The sequence below is a fragment of the Mytilus californianus genome, unplaced genomic scaffold (genome assembly GCF_021869535.1).
Source record: "Mytilus californianus isolate M0D057914Y unplaced genomic scaffold, xbMytCali1.0.p SCAF_9, whole genome shotgun sequence".
In the NCBI taxonomy this organism is placed as follows: domain Eukaryota; kingdom Metazoa; phylum Mollusca; class Bivalvia; order Mytilida; family Mytilidae; genus Mytilus; species Mytilus californianus.
The window spans coordinates 28576983-28595580 of NW_026262745.1; the positions used below are offsets into that span (position 1 = coordinate 28576983).

Consider the following 18598-nt stretch of genomic DNA (forward strand, 5'->3'; position numbering starts at 1 on the left):
AATGAAAGAGATAAATGCATTCAAATGACACCTGATAGGAGTTATTGTCTTTAAATGATGATTTTCAACTCTTTTGCATTATTTTTATGGAAACTATAGTTGATTAAGGGAATCTTTAGACAGTAAAAATGTTCAATAAAATATGATCTTCAAATAAGTCAACATGCACAAATTGTCAATTGACTGCTTATAGGAGTAATTGCCCTTGAAAGATGGTTTTTATACGTCCGTTTACGGGACGTATTATGGTATACCGTTGACCGTCCGTCTGTCTGTCCGTCCGTCGTCAACATGTCGGACATTAACTAAAAACCGCTTTACCCAATTTGCATAAAACTTTGGTGAATTGTATATATCTATTGACAAAAACTCCCTTTCGTTTTTCATAAATTTTAGATTTTACGTTTCAGAGAAATGGGGTTTTACTCATTATAAAAAGGGGTGGGGGGGGGGGGGGGGGGGTTTCCAGTTTTCAGACAATAACTAAAAAATGCTTTCTCCAATTTGCAAGAAACTTCGATCAATTGTTTTTTATCTATTGACATAAGCTCCCTTTCGATTTTTATAAATTTTAGATTTTACGTTTTCGAGTTATGGGGTTTTATTCATTAAAAAAGGGGGGATTTTCCAGTTTTGGGACAATAACTAAAAAATGCTTTCAGCAGTTCTCATGAAACTTTGGTGAATTGTTTATATCTATTGATGTAAGCTGCCTTTTGATTTTTATAAATTTTAGATTTTATGTTTCAGAGTTATGGGGTTTTATTCATTAAAAAAGGGGGCATTTTCCAGTTTTTTGACAATACCTTTAAAGTGCTTTGAGCAGTTTAAATTAAACTTTCGTGCCTGGTTTATATCTATTAAGATAACCTACCTTTATTTGTTGATAGTCTGACAACAGATTTACTAAGTATTGCACAACAGCAAGAAATCTTTAATTGAATATAAATTCAATTCATATAACCAATTTCAAGTTCTTTGACTACATTTATTCAGAAACCTATAATATGTCAAATATTTAATTACAATCCAAATTCAGACCTGTATCAAGCTTGAATATTGTGTCCATTTTTGCCCCAACTGTTCAGGGTTGGACCTCTGCGGGCGTATCCAGCTGCGCTCAGCGAAGCAGTTTATTATCTATTTTCTCATTATTTGCAGAAACCATCATAGAGATAAATTGTAAATAGCAAAGATGATAAAAGCACAATAAGATCTTATAATAAGTTGAAGTGGTTAAAATTGTCAACTGACTCATTTTAGGAGTTATTGATCCTTAATGACCATTTTTATACGACCGCAAAAATTAAAAATTTTTTGGTCGTATATTGGTATGACGTTGGCGTCGTCGACGTCGTCCGGCGTCGTCCGAAGACACATTGGTTTTCGCACTCTAACTTTAGTTTAAGTGAATGGATCTCCATGAAATTTTACCATAAGGTTCAATACCACGAAAGGAAGGTTGGGATTGATTTTGGGGGTTATGGTACCAACAGTTAAGGAATTAGGGGCCAAAAAGGGGCCAAAAATAAGCATTTTTGTAACTTCCAGACAATAACTTGTGTGTAAGTGTATGGATCTCTCTGACATTGTACCACAAGGTTCCATATCACAAAGGAAAGGCTGTAATTGATTTTGGGGGTAATTGCCTCAAAATTTTAGGAATTAGGGGCCAAAAAAGGGACAAAAAAACAAGCATTTTTCTAGTTTCATGACAAAAACTTGTGTGTAAGTGTTTGGATATTTCTGAAATTGTACTACAAGGTTCCATATCACAAAGGGAAAGCTGGAATTGAGTTTGAAGGTAATTGCCCGAAACGTTTAGGAATTGGGGGCCAAAAATAAGCATTTTTCTAGTTTCCAGACAATAACTTGTGTTCAAGTGTATGGATCTCTCTGAAATTGTTCTGCAAGGTACCATACCACAAAGGGAAGGCTGGGATTGAGTTTGGGGGTGATGAATCATAAGGGGGTTCAAAAAATTTGGGGGGGGGGGGATTTTTTTTTACTTTTTTTTTCTTTTTTTCCTTTTTTTTATACGACCGCAAAAATTAAAAATTTTTTGGTCGTATATTGGTATGAAGTTGGTGTCGTCGTCGTCGTCTGGCGTCGTCCGGCGTCGTCCGAAGACACATTGGTTTTCGCACTCTAACTTTAGTTTAAGTAAATGTATCTCCATGAAATTTTATCATAAGGTTCAATACCACGAAAGGAAGGTTGGGATTGATTTTGGGGGTTATGGTACCAACAGTCAAGGAATTAGGGGCCAAAAAGGGGCCAAAAATAAGCATTTTTGTAACTTCCAGACAATAACTTGTGTGTAAGTGTATGGATCTCTCTGACATTGTACCACAAGGTTCCATAACACAAAGGGAAGGCTGTAATTGATTTTGGGGGTAATTGCCTCAAAATTTTAGGAATTAGGGGCCAAAAAAGGGGCAAAAAACAAGCATTTTTCTAGTTTCATGACAAAAACTTGTGTGTAAGTGTTTGGATATTTCTGAAATTGTACTACAAGGTTCCATATCACAAAGGGAAAGCTGGAATTGAGTTTGGGGGTAATTGCCCAAAATGTTTAGGAATTGGGGGCCAAAAAGGGGCCAAAAATAAGCATTTTTCTAGTTTCCAGACAATAACTTGTGTTCAAGTGTATGGATCTCTCTGAAATTGTACTGCAAGGTACCATACCACAAAGGGAAGGCTGGGATTGAGTTTGGGGGTGATGAATCATAAGGGGGTTCAAAAAATTTGCGGGAGGGGGATTTTTTTTTTTCTTTTTTCCTTTTTTTTTTTCTTTTAAAATTTTCCATTTTAAGTTGGTTATTTCTGATTTATATTTAAAAGCAAATAATAATGATATGGTAGGAGATACACACCAAACAGGATGTGTAAATTATTATATAATAAGTATTGTGCAATAGCAAGAAATTTTCAATTGCACAGTATTGCACAATACATGCAATAGCAAGAAATCTTCAATTGCACAGTATTGCGCAATAGCAAGAAATCTTCAATTGCACAGTATTGCGCTATAGCAAGAAATATCCAATAGCACAATAGCAAGAAATTGTCAATTGTACAGTATTGCGCAATAGCAAGAAATATTCAATTGCACAGTATTGTGCAAAAGAAGATACTTCGTATAAATTGCTTATTTCTTGATCAATTTCAATGGGGTTTTATTCTCGAATTCTTGGGGTTTTTTAATATGCTGAATCTAACCGTGTATTAAGTTTTTGGATTTTGGGCCCCGTTTTTAAATTGGTCCACATTGAGGTCCAAAGGGTCCAAAATTTAACTTTGTTTGATTTCATCAAAAATTGAATTATTGGGGTTCTTTGATATGCCAAATCTAACCGTGTATTTAGATTCGTAATTTTTGGTTCCGTTTTCAAATTGGTCTACATAAAGGTCCAAAGGGTCCAAAATTAAACTTAGTTTGATTTTAACAAAAATTGAATTTTTAGGGTTCTTTGATATGCTGAATCTAAACATGTATTTAGATTTTTGATTATGGGCCCAGTTTTCAAGTTGGTCCAAATCAGGGTCCAAAATTAAACTTTGTTTGATTTCAACAAAAATTGAATATATGGGGTTCTTTGATATGCTGAATCTAACCATGTATTTATATTTTTGATTTTTGGGCCCCGTTATCAACTTTGTCCACATTGAGATCAAAAGGGTCCAAAATTAAACTTTGTTTGATTTCATCAAAAATTGAATTCTTGGGGTTCTTTGAGACGCTGAATCTAACCATGTATTTAGATTTTGGATATTAGACCATAATAGGTGAATGTCCAATTTAAAATTTTTAAGTTCTTAGACCACATTCATTCTGTGTCAGAAACCTATGCTGTGTCAAATATTTAATCACAATCCAAATTCAGAGCTGTATCAAGCTTGAATGTTGTGTCCATACTTGCCCCAACTGTTCAGGGTTCGACCTCTGCGGTCGTATCAAGCTGCACCCTGCGGAGCATTTTATTACCCATTTTATGATTTTTTTGAAGAAACAAAAGTTAGATAGAGAGCAACAATATTTAGCAAAAATGTTCAGTAAAATAAGGTCCATAAATAAGTCAACAAGATTGAATTCTTCCCCCAAGAGAAGATTTTTATCCCATAAAAGAAGTTTTTTTCTTCATTTTTGCAGCTTTTGCACTAACTATAATGGATAGAGAGAAACAGTAAAAAAACAAAATGTTGAACACAATCAGATCTAAAAATCAGTCATCATAACTGAAAGTGTCAACCGACTTCTTATACTACTAGTAGTTACTTTTGCCCTGAATGATGATTTCTATCCATTTTTGTAAAAAACTATAGAAGAAACTTCAAAAAACAAAAGAATCAGCAAAATTAGACCTACAAATGTGTCAACATTGCTTATTTCTCTAAAGGTATAAACTGTAAACAGTAAAAAATATCATCAATAGAAAGACCTACAAAAATGCCTCATGAAACATGCAAACAATGCAATAAAGGAAAAAAATATTGATATCATAATGGCATATTCTATACCAGTGGGAGCCCCTTGTTTGAATTACAACAAAACAGCCTGTTTCCCTGTCAATATGAGGATAAAGGGACATTTTATTGCTGGGGATAGCTATTGCAATTACTTTACATCTATCACATGTATCATGCATAATACATTTTTAAAAAGCTTCTTTGCAGCCATTTGGCATGTTGGGACTAAATTTGGCTTACATATCCTTAGGGCTAATAAGGAGCTACTTTAAAGTTATGTTCTATGACCCCATACCAGGCTCATGGCCATTGTAACAAATTTCTTTTATTATTTTGTCTTGGACTAGATAGCTAGTAACTAGTAACATATTGCTTTCTCCATGTACTTACTATTTGAATACCGGGTAAGATGAAATAAGAAAACTTGAATTTGATTCAGAGTGCAAAGAACAAACAAACACAAGCTCTATTGGGCTTTAGTTCAAAAATAAAATGTTTCTCTTATTCTTACCTGATTTATACCTATTTTTTTTACAACCATTGTGTGGTTTGTTTGATCATGGTTCAATTATAATGTCAAATTTTCTTTATTTCCTGTTGTGATGTCAAGAAAAAAGGCGACCATGCCTCATGATGTCGCATATAAAGAACACAACTTTTTGCAGAACATTGAAAAAGAAGGATAAAGTTTGTCTATATATAGTCTAAAAACCATTCAAGAAACACATTCCACCACGGAACCTCATGCAATACAATATTTCTCAAGCTCACACTGAAGTGCTAGTTTTAAAAATGAAGATTGAACTGTTGTAAGTGAAGAAATTTTTTAGATTTTATAAATATATATAATAAAATATCATAACCATTGTTGAGATCAGTATGCTTGTATAGATTAGTTATATATATATAAGTCTACATTGAAAACAACTTTCAAACCTATATATATATATTAAATTTTTTCTGTCTTGTTTTAGGTCTGTAGCAATTCAAGAAGAACAGATGTATATATGTATATGTTGACCATGCTAAATTCCAGAACTATTATAACAGGTATGGTTTCTTTCATGAATGTGAGATTATTGAACATGTTATGGTTTTTATCTTTTTTTTCATTTTTTGCAGAAATGTTTTTAGATACAGAGAAATTGTGATTAGCAAAGATGTTAAGCACAATCAGATCTACAAATAAGTCAGAAATTGTCAGGAGTTATTGCCCCTGAATGACATTTTTATGCCCCCGCCGTAGCGGTGGGGGCATTAAGTTTTACCCTTGTCCGTCTACGTACGTACGTCCCAAAATTGGTTTCTGTTCTAGAACTTGAGTTTGTCTCAACCAAATGTTATGAAACTTATACACAATGCTTATTACCACAAAACACGGATCAATTTTGAATTTTGGTGGCGTCACTTTACCCGTTCTAGAGTTATGCCCCTTTATAAATGGAAAAATTGCAAAATTTTTAGTTTCCGTTCTCTAACTTAAGTTTGCCTCAACCAAATGTTATGAAACTTATAAATTTTGGTGGCGTCACTTTAACCGTTCTAGAGTTATGCCCCTTTATAAATTAAAAAAATATCAAAATTTTTCGTTTCCGTTCTCTAACTTAAGTTTGCCTCAACCAAATGTTATGAAAATTATACACAATGCTTATTACCACAAAACACAGATCAAGTTTGAATTTTGGTGGCGTCACTTAAACCGTTCTAGAGTTATGCCCCTTTATAAATGGAAAAATTGCAAAATTTTTAGTTTCCGTTCTCTTACTTAAGTTTGCCTCAACCGCATGTTATGAAACTTATACACAATGCTTATTACCACAAAACACAGATCAAGTTTGAATTTTGGTGGCATCACTTAAACCGTTTTAGAGTTATGCCCCTTTAGAAATAGAAAAATTGCAAAATTTTTATTTTCTTCTAAATATCAAGTAATTTTGAAATTGGAGTTATCTTCCTTTGTCCATGATTATAGTTGAATCAACTACAATCAATGCTTTATACAATGCAATGTTTAATTTTGACTTCCACTGATAAAACACTGATCAAGTTGAATTTGGGTAGTTTCACTATAACCATTATTGAGTTATGCCCCTTTATAAATCGAAAGATTGCAAAATTTTTAGTTTCCATTCTGTAACTTAAGTTTGCCACAACCAAACATTATGAAACCTATACACAATATTCATTACCACAAAACTAAGATCAATTACAAATTTTTGATTTCCGTTTTCTAATTTTAGTTTGCCTCAACCAAATGTTATGAAACTTATACACAATGCTTATTACTACACAATACAGATTAAGTACGAAATTTGGTGGCGACACTTTTACCATTCTTGAGTTATGTCCCTTTATAAACATAAAAATTGCTGAATTTTTCATTTCCCTTCTCTCAAACAAATGTTATAAAACTTGTACACAACCGTTCTAGAGTTATGCGTGTTTACAAATAGAAAAATTGCTGAATTTTTATACGACCGCAAAAAAATTTTTGTGGTCGTATATTGGTATGACGTTGGCGTCGTCGTCGTCGTCGTCGTCGTCCGGCGTCGTCGTCGTCCGGCGTCGTCGTCGTCCGGCGTCGTCGTCCGAATACACATAAGTTTTCGCACTCTAACTTTAGTTTAAGTGAATGGATCTCATTGAAATTTTACCATAAGGTTCAATACCACAAAAGGAAGGTGGGGATTGATTTTGGGGGTTATGGTACTAACAGTTAAGGAATTAGGGGCCAAAAGGGGCCAAAAATAAGCATTTTTGTAACTTCCAGACATAACTTGTGTGTAAGTGTATGGATCTCTCTGACATTGTACCACAAGGTTCCATATCACAAAGGGAATGCTGGGATTGATTTTGGGGGTAATTGTCTCCAAATTTTAGGAATTAGGGGCCAAAAAGGGGCAAAAAACAAGCATTTTTCTAGTTTCATGACAATAACTTGCTTGTAAGTGTATGGATCTTTATGAAATTGTACTACAAGGTTCCATATCACAAAGGGAATACTGGGATTGATTTTTGGGGTAATTTCCTCCAAATATTAGAAATTAGGGGCCAAAAAGGGGCAAAAAACAAGCATTTTTCTAGTTTCATGACAATAACTTGTTTGTAAGTGTATGGATCTTGATGAAATTGTACTACAAGGTTCCATATCACAAAGGGAAGGCTGGGATTGATTTTGGGGGTTTTCACTCAAAATTTTAGTAATTAGGGGCCATAAAAGGGCAAAAAAAACATGCATTTTTCTAGTTTCAGGACAATAACTTGTGTGTAAGTGTATGGATCTTTATGAAATTGTACTGCAAGGTTCCATATCACAAAGGGAAAGCTGGAATTGAGTTTGGGGGCGGTGAATCATAAGGGGGTTCAAAAAATTGGGGGGGGGATTTTTTTTTTCCTTTTTTTTCTTTAACATTTTCCATTTTAAATTGGTTATTTCTGATTTATATATAAAAGCAAATAATAATGATATGGTTTGAATAGGCATACATGTGAACCTCCCGACGGGAGTACAATAATCCCGTTTTCAGGGGTCTCCTCCCGACCTCCCGTTGAAGAGGAAAAAATCCCGTGTATGAAATTTTTCATGAATGAAAAATTTCTGCCCAACATATCATCTCAGGCATCTGGTGTAACTGACATTACCTGAAGTTATATTTTACCTGTAAATCAATTAACATGCATAATTATATGGCTTCACTTGTCAGCTTGGGTGTCAAACATACTGGTAAGCAACGATTTTTACCTCAGGCTAACTGCCGTTGTGTAACAAAAACTGTGTATTTATTGGGTTACTTCCCTTGATTTATCCTGTTTTAAGTTACTTTCCTTTTAATAATGAAAATTTTTAAAAGAATATAAATAAAATATAAATTGAACAAATAATCATAAAAGGATGGTTATTAAATGATTTTAAATGTCTTAGGACAAATAAAAAAATAATAATTTGAAAATTATTTGAGGATTCTATACTTCCTTTTAAGGCTTAAATTGAAATTTATATAATGACTATGACCCTAACTTTACAGATAGAATGAATTTCTGAGTTTGCAAATAAAAACTATATGCAAGAGAAAAAAAAAATAAATAAAACTATTTGCAGACAGCTAAAAAAATGTTCTGGTTGCAATGATTGTTTTATAGAATATGAAGTAAAAAATTTAAAGAACATACTGGAAAAAAACAATGTTAGATTGAACATGTAGAATATAAAGATGGAGAAACTTTATAAGTACAAGGGTACTATAAACATAATAAATTGGATGGAAAGTTGAAGAAAACACACTTTAAAAGACCATTTTTACAGCACACGGTTACATTTACAACAAAATTAATGTCAATTAAAAACCTCCTGATCTGAGTCCTAATCTCCTGACCAAAATTTCCCAATCTCCTGATCTGAGTTTCACAGTCCATCACATGTATGAATAGGTAAATTGAAAATTTTTAAGTTCTTAGACCACTTTCATTCTGTGTCAGAAACCTATGCTGTGTCAAATATTTAATTACAATCCAAATTCAGTGCTGTATCAAGCTTGAATGTTGTGTCCATACTTGCCCCAACTGTTCAGGGTTCGACCTCTGCGGTCGTATCAAGCTGCGCCCCAGCGGAGCATTTTATTAGTTTCTGTTCTCTACTTAAGTTAGCCTCAACCAAATTTTATGAACCTTACACACAATGCTTATTACCACAAAACTCAGATCAAGTTCAAATTTGGGTAGCGTCACTTTTACCATTCTTCAGTTATGTCCCTTTATAACTATATGATATGCAAGCGGGGGCATCATCTGTGTCCACATGTGGACACTATCCACATTTATTTTAGCTATTTTATGGATTTGTTTGGTTAAACAAAGATAGATTAGATAGCAACATTAGAAATCAAAAATGTTCAGCACAATATAATAGGATCGACAAATCAGTTATCATGTCCGAAATTGTCAACTGACCACTTACAGAAGTTATTTTCCCTAAACATGCTAAATGATGATTTTTATCCATTTTTGCATTTTTGTCAAAAATATAGGTCTGGAGTTGGAAAGACTTAAGATCATCAAAATAAGATCTGCAAGAAAGTCAACATGGCTAAATTATCATACTAGTTATAGGATTTTTTGCTATGAAAAGACTTTTTTTCCTTATAAATTTGAATATATAAGTATATAAACTGAACACAGTAAAATATGATCTTTAGTACAAGACCTACAAAAATGTCACAACAAAAGATCTACAAATAAGCAATCACAACTGATTGTAATGAAGAAAAATTTTTTTTTTTAAAATGGCATATTCTTTACCAGGTGAGATATTCAGACTCTTGGGAGCTTGTTTTTGAAAATGGAGCAAATCATTTCCCTCATTGTCTTAATAGATGCTACACCACTGTATTTTTTAAAGGGCACTGCATCAAGGATGTGGGAGCCCTATAGTTTTACTTTGTCTGTCTGTCTGTCCACAATTTTGTAAATGCAATTACTCCAAAGGGATTGGATAAATGGACATATAATAGGATTTTAACAAAAACTAATAAATAGATATATTTAGTTATTTCAAAGTGATTGACAAATTAAAAATTTTGAGAAGCATGTTCTTGTAGTAGGATGATATAAACAATTGATATAGAATTTAGGCATGATATGCATTCCAAATAATTAGTTTTGAAAAAATGATAAATTGTGAGAATCATATTTCTTGGTAGGATTTGAATGAAAAAAGATATTATTTGCTATTATGAAATGATTCTCTGTGTCAAAATTATTGGTTGCCCAACATTTACAATAATGCCTACAAAATGACATGTCATAGAGCTTGGCTTTTAACATAACAAATATATTAAACAAGAACACATCCTGAATTAAATTGATGGTGTCAAAATTTAAAAAATTTACAACCTATGAACAATTGCTTTTTAGGCATCTGTCTCTTTGCCTCACATGAAAATGTGTTAGTGGGGCCCTGGCTGACATATCAGTTTTCTCTAGTTTGTCTTTAGGCTAGTTTCTCTGTTGCTGTGAGTTGTGTATTGTACTTACTTACTTATCCTCTTCATCCCCAGTGGGACATAAAGCCACAATAAACTACCTCCACTTCTCTTTGTCCTAAGCCATGTACTGGGCTTGGCCCCAGGTGCAACCCATTGCTTCATTGTAGGTGAACTATAATTTATTATTTGGTCTATAAAATCATTCATTGTAATTTGTACATGTCAACTCAAAGATCCGAAAAAAAATTCACACAACTTCCGTCATTTTATTATGACTTGAAAGTTGGGGTCTTTTTTCAAACTGCTAAAAAATGACCCGAAATATTGGTGAAAGAATTTCTGGATCCTTGAACTTCAACTGACAGACGTCACCTGATCTTGACCTCATTAATTTTCATGATTCATGGATCAAAGTTAAGTTTTTGTGGAATTGATGAAGCATGTAGTAAAACATTGATATCAGAATGCTTTCAACATATTATTCAGATATGATCAGATACCTGCAGGCATGACATTTATTACATTTCAGCATGTTTGCTCTTGTTTTCATCATTTAAAATGCCCCATGAGATTATAAGAAATAAGGAATGATTTTCTTGGAAGGAGAGCAAGGACTTTTATCTTTTCATTAATGTGGAGTATGTAAACTTGTCAAATAAGGTTTGTGTCTAGCTGTAAAGAAAGTCACAGAATGCGAGACATAGGTATTACAATAAACTGTATAAATAAAGCTTGATATTTTAGAAGGTAGAAAAAATGAATGCGTGTGTTACGAAGTTTCCGTCTGCCTTAGGACCATTGTCCTTGACCTCATTTCCATGTTTCAGCGACTGCTTAAAAAATCTTTAGTTTGTTTTTTTGTGATGTGAATTTCTCACTCATGTTGAGTATTAGGATAAAAATATTTGTTCTATGGAATCCTTAATTTCAAGGTCTACATGTCGGTCAGTTAAGGTTCACCAGACTTCAAACTCATTCATGGATCAATGATCAAGGTTTAAGTTACATATTTAGGTCCGTTTCTATGATACTGTAAGCAGTAGGTGAACTATATTAGGTGTATGGAGTGATTGTAAGTTGTAAATGTCTGTCTAGCAGGTGTCATCTGACCTTGACCTCATTTTAATGGTTCATTGAATCATTGGTCAATGTAAAGTTTCATGGTAAGGTTTGTTTCTATAAGCAATAGGTTAAATATTTTTGGTGTATGGAATTATTGTAAGGTGTACATGTTTGTCTGCTAGGGTTCATCTGAGCTTGACCTTATTTTCATGGATCATTGATAATGTTAAGTTTATGTGATATTTGTAGTAAAACCTTAATCTTAAAGACTTAAAATCAATCATGATTACTAAAGCAGGTGAGACATTTCAGGGTGTGCACTCTTGTTCATATTATTAAGGGTAAGAAATAAAAGATGATACAATTTTCTTTGTCATTTTAGGAATAGTGGTATTTGAATTGTCAGATATTGGACCTTCTGCTACAGTGATAAAAAAATGTGGGAAAGCAGTCTTAAAGACAAAATAGTAGAAATGACAACAATCAAATGAAGAAATTAAAACAAAACCAAAAGTCTAATACTAGTACTGTGGAGCCAGAGGAGAATGAATTGTTGAATACCAGAGAGAAGTACCATAAAGAGATTGCTAAAACCAAGAGGAATATATTGGAAAGAAGTGAAAAGTCTGAGGTGAAAGAAGTCCAAGCCCAGGATAAACAGGATCACCTTGTTAAAGTTGTTGATATACAACATTCTACAGTTGGAAAAAGTGATGATGAGTCAAAATTTCATGAACTAAGAAAATATTTACTCTCTGATACGTCTGATAAAGAAAGTTCTCCTACAATTAAAGTAAAATCACCATCAAAGAAAAAACAGACTAGAAACAAAGACAAAATGCTTGACATAAGATCAGAAGCAGAGAAATCTCCGGTGAAAAATTTTAGATCCACTAGAGGGAGTTCTGTAGAAAAAAAGGACAAAGGATCTCTTTCTCCTACAAAAAAATCAAGTCCAAATGTGAAACTAGAATTGAACAATAAAGACAGTCCTATTATTGGGAATAAAACTCCCCTTTCTGCAGGTAAAAAGGTGAAACATACACCATCTCCAGAAAAGCTATCTGTGATAACACCAGAATCACCAAGAACAGGAAGTCGTCAACGATCACCAAATCTTAGATATGCGGACGATATGGTTATGTTTCCTTTGAAGTTACCAAAAAGGCAAATCTTTAAGAAAGACAGTAATACAGAAAATTGCAATAATAATGATGTGTCATTACCTAAAACTAGTCTTTCAACTGAATGTCAAACTTCACAGTTGTATTCATTACTGACAGGAACTATTCTGAAGAGTGATTGTACAAAGGCTAAAAATCCAACAGAAACAAACAATTCTGAGAAACAAGTATCAGATATTCAATCAGTTAATCAGAAAGTTGAAACCAATAATCTCAACGGTGACATATCTGACCGGTCGTGTGAAATGACTGATGCCGGAAATAAGACTGAAATAGAACCAACAGACACTAGTTCAAACAAAGTTTCAATAAATCAAGAGACTGATATCAAAGAAACCATTCCTGAGGCTGTAAGTGAACCTAAAGCTGAAAATTCTGACAAAGATGTCGGAAAGCTGGAAGCATTACAGAATTTGTCAAATGTGATAGATCAGATCATAGTAGAATCTGTACAAGAAGACATTCCAGCCTGGGCTGTCTATGAAGATAAACCTTTAAGACTACCAAGGAAACCCAGAAGGAAACGTAAATCATTACAAGAGAAAATAATTGATGGAGAATTAGGTTATACTGTTGTAACTACTATTAAAAGAAAGGGTCCTGTAGAGACACCAACCTCAAGTGGAGATGAAGATGATTTAAAAGGAAAACGTAGAGTGACAAAACCAATATTGAAAAGGTCAATAATTAGGATGTCACCTGCTCTTGGGTTGTTAGTTGGTCATGATGAAGATGGGTTTACAATGTTTGATGAACACAAGAAGTCAATGTCTGATAATGACGATAATGGAGAAAATGATGAAACTGAACAGAAAGATAGAAAAAAAGGAAAGAAAAAGGATTTGAATTTGTTTAAAATTGGAAAGGAACAAAAGACAAATTCTGATCAGAAACAAATGCCTACCAAGTCTTCCTCAACTGTTATATCTGTATCAAAACCAATTTCTACTCAACCTCAGATGAGGCTCATCGGTAGTGCTGGTACCAAAGCAACTATTGTGTCTGGATCCCAGTCAGTGCCATGCATTATTGTGCCAAGCTCATCAACCATTGGAGGACAAACATTATTAACTCTTCAGGGTTCAAATGCAAGTAATATAAGCCTCATTCCAAGTAACAAGATAAGTTTAATTGGTACACCTACCAACAAAGTTATACCGACATCTTCTATTTCTCCTGTCTCTCCCATTGGACCCCCTATGGTATCAATGATTCCATCATCTAATGTAAGACCCGTGCAACCTGTACAGGTGGTGACTTCTGTACAATCCATGTTGAAGACACCAACTACTAAAACTTTCTTCCGATTATCTCAGGGACAGCTTATCTCATCATCAGGACAACCACTTCTTTCTACAAAGGTACTGCCAGGAACCAAGGGCCAAATAATATCATCATCTGGGAGTTCACTTCTTTCTACAAAGGTTCTGTCAGGAACCACAACTACTGCACATACATTCACAACTACATCACCTGTAATCAGCCTTGCTTCACAGTCTAATCCTTTAAACATACCTCCAAATTCGAAAGTTCTTATTTTAAAAAAGTCTGATATTCCAAATACTTCTGGTACAATACTTGTTAATTCATCTTCTCCAGTCTCTGGAAGACCAGGAATGTCATTGTTGAAGAAGTCACCAGTCACTGTAAGCAAACCTGAGTTAGCATCTATAACAACTAGTTCTAAACCAGTTGTCACTGAAAAATTATCTGTACCAGTCGTGTCGCCAAAAAAACCTATAGATTCTGAGTCGGGTCAAAGTTCTACTGAAACTCTCGAAAACGAACAAAAATTGTTACCCCTGGATGATTTGATCTCAAAAGTGAAGACAAATATGGATTCTTCGGTACAGCTACCTAAAATATTTACATCTGATATTTTTATGGATTATGAAAGTGAAAACGATAGTGAAATGTCAGAAGGACATGATGATGATATGGAAGAAGAACAAAATGTTGCTAATGAAACAAAACCAGAAAAAAATGGACTTATGGACAAAAGTGAAATTGATGATTCTGTTGATTTACAAGTTCATTGTCAAGCGTCAGATAAAGGACAGATAACTGATCCAGAAAATTCAGTTATAGAAAATAAAGCTTCAAAGGAAGCAGAGGATATAGAAAAGTCACAATCGGACAAAAATATGTCAGTCAATGAAATTGCTGACAAAGAGAATGAGAGTAATGAAAATAATTTGTCTGGCACTGAAAAAGACATGGAAATTGAATCTAAACAATGTAAACAAGCGGATACAAATTTAGAAAATATAAAGGAAGATCAAAATGTGACTGTAAATTTAGGAAGTGGCTCAAGTAAAATTATTAAGTCTCCTGATACTGTAACTGTAGTTGAAGTTAAAATTGAGATTGACTCTAAGTATGTAGATAAACCACAGAAAGAAATACAACCAAAAACTAATGATGGAAAGGATAAGGTTCAGTCAGCAGAAGTCAAGGCTGATTCAGCTAAAGACCAAACTAATTCATTGCAAAGTAAATTGAAGAAGGCCATGGAGTCATTATCAAATGTGAAATCAGTTCTAGCTGCAAAAACTGATGCAAAATTTAACAAAGTGGACTTGAAACCTGATTCACAGCATGGTAGTGAAAAAGAACAAACAAATATGTCCAAGGAAAAAACACCTGAAACTGACAATCAGAATAAACATAAAGATTCAGAGACAGTGTGTGGTAATTTGTCTGATTTAGAAGATCATGGAGGAGAATCTAAAAGAAAAAATATTTTTGATTTAATAATGGAGGATTATCAGTCTCCAGGTAAAGAGGGGACAGTTAAAGAATCTGAAGGAAAGAAAAATGTTATAGAAATTCAGGAAAGTCCTGTGAAGAAATCACCAAATAAAGCTGTGAATTCAGTGGAAAAAATATTAGAAAGTCCAGAAAACATATCTGCAGAGAGATCTCTGTTAGATGTAGGGCTAACACCAAAACCTGAGACAAATGATATGGATAAAGATTCAAAAGAGGAAAAATGTGTTGCTATCAGTGATGAATTATCACATGATAACATTACTGATAAAAAAAACTATGACAATGCTTCAAAAACTGATGAGCAGTCTGAAATACGTGGGGATATCTCTGTAGTTAAGGAATCAAAGAACAATGATAATCTGTCTCAAATTGATAATAACTCCCAAGACGTTATTTCATTAGATGGATCAAGTAAATTTGAGAATGAAATGGAAGTTTCAGATGATGATATTGATAAGGTTCAAAATGAAATGGATACTGAGTCGGAATCAAAACATTTAACAATGGCCGATAAACTTTTAGCTAAATTCAAAAAATGGGAAGATGAAGAAAGTGTTCCTAAAACCCATATAACTAAAATACCTCTCAAACTCAAAATCTGTAGCAGTCCAGGCAAGTCATTTATTGTATCTTCATCACATAGTTCAAAGAAAAAGAAAATGACAAACATGAGGAAAGTAGATGGACGTCTTGTGCCTATGAATTCAACTCAACGAGAAATTAAAGAACCATTACCAATGACTGTCTTGTTTAACCCTGAAACAGAAATTAAAGATAAACTTTCAGCATTTAGTAGTCAGTCATTAGAAAACTTCATTGAAAATTTGACAATTGAGGTAAAAGAGGATGAAAAGGTTGATGATGCGGACGATGATTTTGATGATGGTGATGAAGATGATGATAATTTAGTTGATGACGATGAAGATGATGATGAAGATGAGGATGAGGACGATGATGACGAGGATGAAGATGAAAATGAAAATAATGAGAATGATAGTGATATGTCAATGGATGAACATGAGCCAGACTTTGATGAAATTGATGGTGTTTTGTTCATGTCATTTCCTAGTAAAAATGCACTTAAAGCACATGTTGAAGTGGAGAGAAGAACAAAATTGGGAACTGATGAGAACATGTTGTTAGGTATGACAAGAATGAGAAACATGAGACGGAAGCAAGGATACATCTTATCAAAATACAATAAAAAGGTTGGCAATAAAATTTTAAAAGATAAAGATAATATTAGTCAGAACTTAAGAGGAATGCATAAAACTTTAGCTAAATACCAAAGACTTTACAAACAGGAATTACAATGGTTAGACAGCCCTAATGAGGAAGGTACTTTCATGCATAAAACTAGTGATATAACAAAAATTAAAGGCTGGAAAAACAAGGTTGACAATGTAACTGATGATGTGGAAAATGCAAAAGCTGAAATTGAAAATGGAGGAAAGTTACATTGGCGAACTGAAGCACGCCTTGCAAAAAATCTACGTCCTGATGAGTTGAAAGAATATGGTTTGAATATAAAAAAGAAACGTAGAAAGAATATAATTTACACACAAAGGAAAGGAATGTCTAAAGGTGATCGATCTCAAAAGTCAGAAAATGGACAAGAAGAAATAATATACGAAGATTATTCAAGGTCAAATTCGAATGACTTGAATGACATACAGTTTATTGATGAAGACATAGAAATAAACATGACAAAGGATGGAGATACGGAAAGTCATGCAGATATAGCTGAAGAAAAAGATGAAAACATTATATTTCCTTCTGACGATGAGGTTCAAGATGAAGAACTGGTTCGAATATATGATAGAGAGAGGATGAAAGAGACTGATAAGGTGAAAAACTCTGAGAGGCAAAGGATGATTTTTAAATCAAAAACGCTGAAAATGAGGTTGAATTACAATTTACAAGATATTCAGGTAATCCGTAAGCTTGGAGGACATAATATTAGAAGGCGTAAAAATGCTGACGGGGAATATGAAGGGGATTACACGGTTATCATGGATACTTCTGCAAACAGTAGTAGGCCTTCAACACCAGAAATAACACAGCAGGAAGAGCCTGAAAAGGAGACACCCCCTAAAAAAGGACGTAAACCAAAATTAGAACTGATGGCCTCAGTCCTTACTGGAAATATGGCTACTGCTGCATGTACAGCCATACCTAAAGAATATTCACGTAAAAAGCCTGTTGCAAAAAAGATAATAAAGGAAACTGATGGTCTTTCCAAGTCACCTGAGTCTGGTCAGTTAACAACTTGTGATAAACCAGGTAATTCTTTTTATCATTTCCATGAAATATATTTAAGCAATAAGTTAATTTGCTTTAGCATTTAAATGATAAATATATGTGATTTATTGTGACAATTTGATGTCTTGAAAACGAATGCAATCTTCCTCAAATCATACTTCATATACACATAACATATCAGACTTGCTTCTCTTGCATGTAATTATAGACATTGATAGAGGTATTTCAATTCATTTGCACAAAACTAACATTTCTTGATTGCTTATAAAAGATTCATTTTAATTTTCATAATTTGATCATCTTCTGTTAGATTCAGAAACATTTACAACTAACGTATCTGTTGCATCTATCATGTCTACATGTACGTATACCGTCATACTCAAGCTTGAGATTTTGAAGTTGGCAGACATTATATGGATATAACAGACATAACAGATTTGTATAATATACCTTGATAGGCATGATAGAGAAGGAAACCTTTTGTTCAATACTTACCAAGTTTTCTTTTTGTTTTGGTGATGGTGTAAATAACAAAAAAGGACCTCTTATCTGAGAAGCTTCAAAAGCTTGTATCAAGTTTTTTCGGATTAGAAAAGATTGTCTTTGATAAAGAGAATGATAAATGCTGTAAAATTAGCGATTTTAAATAGGGTTTATATTTGCCAATTTTGAAGTTAAAATAAAAAGTACCTCTGCAAATTTGATCTTTTAGGAAGAATCAGCAAAAATAAAAATTTAAAAGTATAAATAAAACATTGAGCATGTTTGACATGCATTGGGAATTTAAACTCCTCCAAAATACAATACTTTATAGAATACATACAATATTTAACAATTACATCATTAAATGAATTTGAATTAGACATT

General features: G+C 33.4%; 1 protein-coding gene across 2 annotated transcripts in view; it reads left to right on the top strand.

Moving 5' to 3' along the window:
- The window catches only part of LOC127714084 (uncharacterized), a 54508-nt gene that overhangs the window by 14632 nt on the left and 21278 nt on the right, over positions 1-18598 (top strand). For both annotated transcript variants that reach the window (XM_052220035.1, XM_052220036.1), the window contains exons 2-3: positions 5445-5520; positions 11896-17752. In XM_052220035.1, the coding sequence (XP_052075995.1) occupies positions 12001-17752 (5752 nt within the window). In that variant the 5' untranslated portion in view covers positions 5445-5520; positions 11896-12000. The remainder of the gene's footprint in view (positions 1-5444; positions 5521-11895; positions 17753-18598) is intronic.